The sequence below is a fragment of the Chenopodium quinoa genome, unplaced genomic scaffold, assembly GCF_001683475.1.
Source record: "Chenopodium quinoa cultivar QQ74 unplaced genomic scaffold, ASM168347v1, whole genome shotgun sequence".
NCBI lineage: Eukaryota > Viridiplantae > Streptophyta > Magnoliopsida > Caryophyllales > Amaranthaceae > Chenopodium > Chenopodium quinoa.
In genome coordinates, this window is record NW_018744722.1 from 1,001,200 (window position 1) to 1,007,813 (window position 6,614).

The window sequence follows — 6,614 nt, forward strand, 5'->3', positions numbered from 1 at the left end:
GTAGTTTCTGCACGACTTGTTTGAATTGGATGTTGTGCCAGAAAGTCGGAAATTACTTTTCCTTTCATTGATTTTTCAGGAATTTATTTTAGCTCAAATTCAGCCAACATCACCAACCACTTAGATATCCTTCCTTGTATGGGTGGTTGTTCAAACAAATACTTTATCGGATTTTGTTAAGAAATCACATTAGTAGTGTGTGGTAACATATAATGTCGTAACTTTTTGGTTGCCCACACTAATGCTAGGCTTGTCTTTTCCAAGGTGCTATATTTTGTTTCGTATAGGATGAATTTCTTACTTATGTAATATATTGCACGTTTGACTTTTTCTACCTCTTGTGCTAACATGGCGCTTGTGGCTGTGTCTGTAACTGTAATGTATAGCCTAAGAGGTAGTTTGGGTATTAGTGGTTCTAAAATTGGTGGACTTTTGAGATAGTCTTTGATTTTCTCAAAGGCCTTTTGGTATTGATCATCCCATTCATGTTTCTCCTCTTTTTTCAATTTTTTAAATATTGACTCACAAGTCATAGTCAATTTGTTGATAAATCGACTAATGTATTGTAATTTTCCAAGGAATCCCCTAATTTCTTTTTCTGTTTGAGGGGGAGGCATGTCAACAATTGCCTTTATTTTAGAGGGATTGATCTCGATGCCACGTGTGCTTGCAACGTATCCGAGTAACTTACCAGAAGTTACTCTGAAGGTGCATTTTTGTGGATTCAATCGCATTTTATATTCTTTTATGCGAGTGTAAAATTTACGTAAAGCTTTTATATGTCCCATTTTATCATTGGACTTTACGATCATATCATACACATACACTTCTATTTCTTTATACATCATATAGTGCAAGAGAGTCGTACCCGTTCTTTTGTACGTAGCTCCTGCATTTTTTAAACCAAATGGCATAACTGTGTAGCAATACGTACCCCAGGGGTAATAAGCATGTCTTTTCTTCATCTTCTTTTGCCAATAAAATTTGGTTGTAACCTGCGTAACCATCCATAAAGGATAACATCGCATGTTTAGCTGTGTTATCTACCAATATATCAATATGTGGTAGAGGAAAATCGTCTTTAGGGCTAGCTTTATTAAGATCCTTAAAGTCGACACACATGCGAACTCGTCCATCCTTTTTAGGGACTGGAACGATGTTCGCTACCCATTCTGGGTAATTACATACACGAATAAAACCGGCTTCCAACTATTTTTGTACTTCTTCTTTTATTTTTAATGCGACATCAGGTTTCATTCGTCGTAGTTTTTGTTTTACTTGTTTAGAAGTAGGGTTCAAGGGAATGCTATGTTCCGCGATTTCCCTATCTATTCCAGGCATGTCCTTGTATGACCAAGTAAACATGTCTTCGAATTCTTTGAGCGTCGATATGAGGGTCGATCGCTCTTTCGGATTTAGAGTTAAGCAAATTTTGACTTCTCTCTTATTTTCGTTAGTTCCTATATTAACTATTTCAGTTTCTTCAACGATAGGGTTCTTTTGTTCTCGTTTATTCAGTAGTTTAACCAATTTATAACGTTATCATCTTCATTAGATTGATTGTTATAGGATTCGAAAGATTCAAGAGAAGGCATATACTCGAAAATAGAGCTCATATTAAAATAAAAAGAGAGTACATCAAGAGAAGAATCCTCTTTGGGATATTCCTCCTTAGTTGTAGAAAATAAAGACTCAGTAATGGCCACAAGGCCTAAATTTTCAGCTTCCCTAGAGTCTATAATAGATTCATCGTCTGATTCTTCAAACATCTTCCCTTCGCCTGTGACGATTTCTTTGGAGAATCTTTGGAGAATCTCTGGACTTTTGACTTTCAAAAGACTCTCAAATACCCCAACTTTGTCAAGCATCCGACGCTCGGCCTTTCTGTTCAACTGTTCAGCTAACATGGCGTCTCACAAAACCTTCTTCTAAGGTAACCACTTGCTCTTTTCTTTTATTTTTTCTTGTATTTTTCATTTATTCGAATGGTTTCCCAAACGTACACGGCACGACCTAGGTTAGCGATCAGCCGGTCACCGGGGACGGCTGAATCTAGAACCAGGAGTGCCGAATGCTCGTTCGAGAAATTTCCTTTAAGTACATCTCCAAATCCGACAGTGTTTGTGCATCTGCAGGACACAATGGCTCGAACAAAGTAGACAATAAGGAGATATAGGTCGGATGGTTCCTTTTACCATTCGGACAGTTAGACTCAAAATTCAGATGGCTCCATTAGGGTGCCAGTTAGCGAAATTTCTGAGCACCCCCCAAACCCTTCTTCTGACCTTTCCCAAACTCCAACATACTACTCTCTCCCTTCTTCAAGCGGCACCCCTAGTGATACTATTCTAAGAGAAGCCGACAGTCAGTACCAGTCCGAGCTTTCAGAACAGGCGTCGGAGGAGATTCTAGGGGAGGACCCTGCTGGCCCTAGCCGGCAGTCCCTTTGTTCTTGGGAAAGCTCCGATGACGATTCAGCCTCGTCATCTTCTGATAGCGCCCCAGTTAATTCAGAAGAAGCCCGAGCAAAAATAGAAACTGAAAGGGAATCCTTGTCAGTAGAAAAAGGGGAAGGCTGGGTGGAGCCGAGTGCTTCCAGGCGCTTGGAACGCGCCCCCTACTATCACCATGTTCCGCAAAGCAAGCGGACCTCTATGACATCCGGTCTTGCCAATTTCAGGCGCAAGACCGTAATGGGGCATGGCTTTTCCTTGTCTGTCCCCAACAAGGATTGATACTATAACCTGGCCTTCCCTGGCCAGTTATAAGGACCAAGCCTTCGGCTGCTACGAGGCGGTCCTTGAGGCTGGTTTACGCTTCCCTCTTCATCTGGCCGTGGAGAGGATTTTGGGCGGATACCAGCTGGGTATCTGGCAACTTGTACTGAATTCCTAGATCAATATTATCGGGTACGTTGCCGCATGTGAAATGCTGGAGGTGGATCCCAACTTTGAGGCATTCGCCCACATGCATTATCTTAGCCGAGCGCCTGCCAAGGGCGGCGAAGGCTAGTACACCTTGTCCACCTGCAAGGGGTACATGATGGCAGTCGGTAAGGAGAACAAATGGAAGGACTGGAGAACAAAGTTCTACATTGTCCATTCCTGTAAAAGCCGACTGAACCAAAAATATAATAGGTGGAACAAGGATCCGCCCCTCCTGGCTGGTAAGAGCGCCTTGCCCCCTCTCTCTAGGCGGGTCCAGGAGGAAATTTTTGACAGGGTTCTGTTGCATGGGGAGAAAATAGTCGTCCCCCAAAGCTACATTCCCCTTTACAAGTGGCTAGAAGATGGGGTGTACTTGGCCGCTTGAGGGCTAAGTTCTGAGATGCCTAGAGGTAGTCGGCCGTCTGATCTTATGCAAACTTTAAAATGTTTTTCAATGTTTGTTTATAAAACCTAACTTTTTCTTTTGGTGCAGACAAAGCAATGGAAAAGCTCTCGGCAACAAAGAAGCCGGCTGCCGTCTCTGCAGCAAAGTACCGCACTAACGTCCTTAAAAGGGCGAATGACGAGCAGAAAGCAGCCGGAACTCCCAAGGTAGCTGTTTATGACACGGGACATATATTTTCAATAAAGGTTAAATTTTGCCCGCCTGCTTTTCTGATGCCTTGCTTTTTGTTCATGCAGAGTGTTTCCACCAGGCCTTCTCCCTCCAAGCAATTCCAACCCAAAATTAAAAAAACAGGGGCGGGTGATGTGAGTGCATCCGGCAAGAGCCGGAAGCACGTCACTCACAAGCCCAGGAGAGGGGACGTCTCTACTCTCGATGCTGATAGGGAGGTCAGCAAACCGGATGCCACTCAGGCATCGAAGGGTGGCTTTAAGCAACCCAGCACTGCTGTCGGCTCAGCAGGAGAGAAGAGGCGTCATGGGAAGGAGGAGGAGGCTCAGCCGGACGGTTTAAGCCGCATCTTCATTGAATTCCAGTATCAAGATAGTTTCTTAGAACTTTCTTGATTAACTTATAATTTTGCAGTTCCTGTGCAAAGGCCGACCGTCGTCCAGATGGCCAAGGAGATGTTGCGGTCGCTCGATCCAGAGGACAAGGCATCCGTGAGAGGAGTCGACACCCTTAACTTGGATGCCATCTTGGGGAACCTCTGTGAGGTAAAAAAAGTTAGCTACATTTTCCTTAATATTTAAGCACATATCCGACTGGTCTTGACCATTCGGATCTTTTCTCATTTCCAGGCCATGCTGCGCGTCCAAGGGCTAAGAAGGCCAATCCAGGAGAAGACTAAGGAGGTAACATCTGCTAAAGCTCGAGCTGAGTCCGCCTTAGACCGAGCTCAATTTGAAATTGCTCAGAATGAACTTTTGACCCTTGATATGATGTATTCCCAGGCGGACACCAACCTGCAGGTGAAGAAAAACCTGGATTCGGCTCGCTCCAAAATTAACGACCTTAACGCCGAGATTAAAGGCATCAAGGTAAATCTTGAGCCTCTTTAAGAGGATAAGGAAGAGGCCGAGAGGGCCAAGGAGCGGGTTGGCCGCCTGGAGGGGCGCCTAGCGAACCAGCAACAGCAGCTGAAGGCCAAGTTCTAGTCCCGGGCTGAGGAGGAGAAGCAGGCCCTTGTCAAACAAATAATGGAAGACTACGATACCATCATGCGGACGGCATGGGAGGCGGTACAACCGGGTGCTGATTTTGGCATCTGAAAATCTAAGTTTGATCAAGCAAACGAGGATTTCAATGCTGAACTCCTTCGCTAGGCTGAAAAGGAGGCGAACAAGGATGACGCTGATGGTGATGAGGCCGACTCCTCTTCAGGCTCTTTAGGGGACGAAGGCGGGGAAGAGGAAGATGATGAAAATGAAGAGCAGCCGACAACTGATGATGCGGCTGCCAATGCTGATAATCCCTCTGCCCCTTAAAGCTTTTTAGTAGTTATTTCTGCGGCCGAATGACCATACATTTCATCTTCCGGCCTGCGTGCCGAGTATCCATGTATCTTTACCGACCGAGGGGTCGGGTAATTTAACAATTTCTTTGGCGTGGCCAGCAAACAATCTTATCCGATCGTCTAGTGGCGATTGGGTCTATTAATCTAAAACCATTCGGCCGTTTCGCTGAAGTTATTCATATTGTTGTTGTTTTTTTTCTAAAAAAAAATTTTATTGCATGTTTTTTGGCTAAGTATTATAACCTATATAACATGCGAATGTTCTTGCCCCTGGACGGATGTCGAGTGGTTTAGGTTGAGTGGATTGATTGACTTAGAAATTATTGATACTTAAAAGAGTATGCATGGTTTCTAAGTCAATCAATCACTATGGTGATTGCCCCAAACCACGCGACAGACGGCCATCCGGAGCTAATGAATAATTGTTTTCATTCGACCATTGGCTCAAACGAGATACAAAATTCTTGCCTTAGCAAATTTGAAAAGAAATCCTTCGCCTGTTTTGCCCCAAGAGCTAAGAACAAGCGCATCCGGCCAAAGGCCTCGTGTAAATAGTCCGCCTGTCTACCCCAAGAGCAAAGTGCACGTGCATCCGGCCCGCAGGTTCGTCTGTCCTGCGTTTGGGCAGAAAACAGGCGTATCTTGCCATGGGCCTCAGTAATTAACTTGACTTGTAGATCAGCAAAAATCTTCCGCCTGTCTTTCCCAAGAGAAAAATCAAGCGCATCCGGCCTAATGCCTCAATAGCCTCTACTTATGAAACAGTGACCCTGTTCTGGCTGTGCTGGAACAGTTGGAAAATTCAGGCCTTTTAGATTTCACTTTCGATTAAAACAAACAACTGCGGATGCTGCCTTAGCATTTGTAGGGCTGTTTGATGTAATTTGTAGAGCAATGTGCCACCCAAATGGGAGATGCTTCTCCTCGATGAATTCGCCCGAATGGGCGTCGTCGGTTATCTGACTCATATTGAAGCAGTCGGTCATACTCATGTTGGAGTAGATTGTGACCATTCGGTCTCTATCTGTTTTTCTTAATATCCGGACATTGGCCTCAAAATGATTTTATCTGGCCTTAGGCCTTTTAGAGATTTAAGCAGTTATTCCTTAAGTGTTAACATAATGGTCAAAGAATTTCGTAGGAACGACTGCTCTAGAGTAGTCGGCTCCTTCATAAAGGTTGGGGCGTCTTTTATTGGGACAGACATTACCCAAATACATTGGCCGTCTGTATTTTTTACGTGCGACACTAATAATAAAAAGAAAATTTGGAAAATGAAGGCATATTCTCATTAGCAAAGTTTGAAATGACAGTTTGATCAAGTATTTACATTTGTACTTAGAAATGGTACTTTTTCAAGTTTTCCACATTCCAAGTTCTAGGAAGCTGCCTGCCGTCTCTTACTTCCTCATATATTCGGTAGGGACCTTCCCAATTTGGGGTCAACTTTCCCTGCTCATTCGCCCTACCGATTGCCTCCATTTTCCTTAGCACAAAGTCTCCCACTTTGAGAGGACGCTTGTGTACTCTTTTGTTGTAAGCCCGTGTCATTCTCAGACGGTAAATCTCACGGCGCAAGGCAACATTGCCCCTGCGCTCTGGAAGTGAGTCCAATGCTAGCCGCATGGCCTCACAGTTAGCTTCTTAATCATATAACATGATCCGAAGAGTCGGCTCATAGTGTTCAATGGGTAGGATAGCTTCT

At 44.1% G+C, this 6,614-nt stretch overlaps 1 protein-coding gene across 1 annotated transcript; it reads left to right on the top strand.

Annotated features, from left to right (window-relative positions):
- Positions 1–348: 348 nt before the first annotated feature.
- LOC110703505 (nucleolar transcription factor 1-B-like) lies at positions 349–4,880 on the top strand. The gene is made up of 6 exons (XM_021881309.1): positions 349–394; positions 3,421–3,539; positions 3,630–3,900; positions 3,979–4,109; positions 4,194–4,433; positions 4,719–4,880. The coding sequence occupies exons 1-6, from the start codon at positions 349–351 to the stop codon at positions 4,878–4,880; spliced, it is 969 nt and encodes a 322-aa protein (XP_021737001.1).
- Positions 4,881–6,614: the final 1,734 nt, after the last annotated feature.

What these genes read in the sequence shown, in the direction of transcription:
- LOC110703505 (XM_021881309.1), top strand. Translation starts at nt 349, where the DNA reads ATGGCGCTTGTGGCTGTGTCTGTAACTGTAATGTATAGCCTAAGAG. An exon ending in TGTAATGTATAGCCTAAGAG is followed by an intron (nt 395 to 3,420) that starts GTAGTTTGGGTA and finishes CTTTTGGTGCAG; the next exon opens with ACAAAGCAATGGAAAAGCTC. An exon ending in CCGAGATTAAAGGCATCAAG is followed by an intron (nt 4,434 to 4,718) that starts GTAAATCTTGAG and finishes CTCCTTCGCTAG; the next exon opens with GCTGAAAAGGAGGCGAACAA.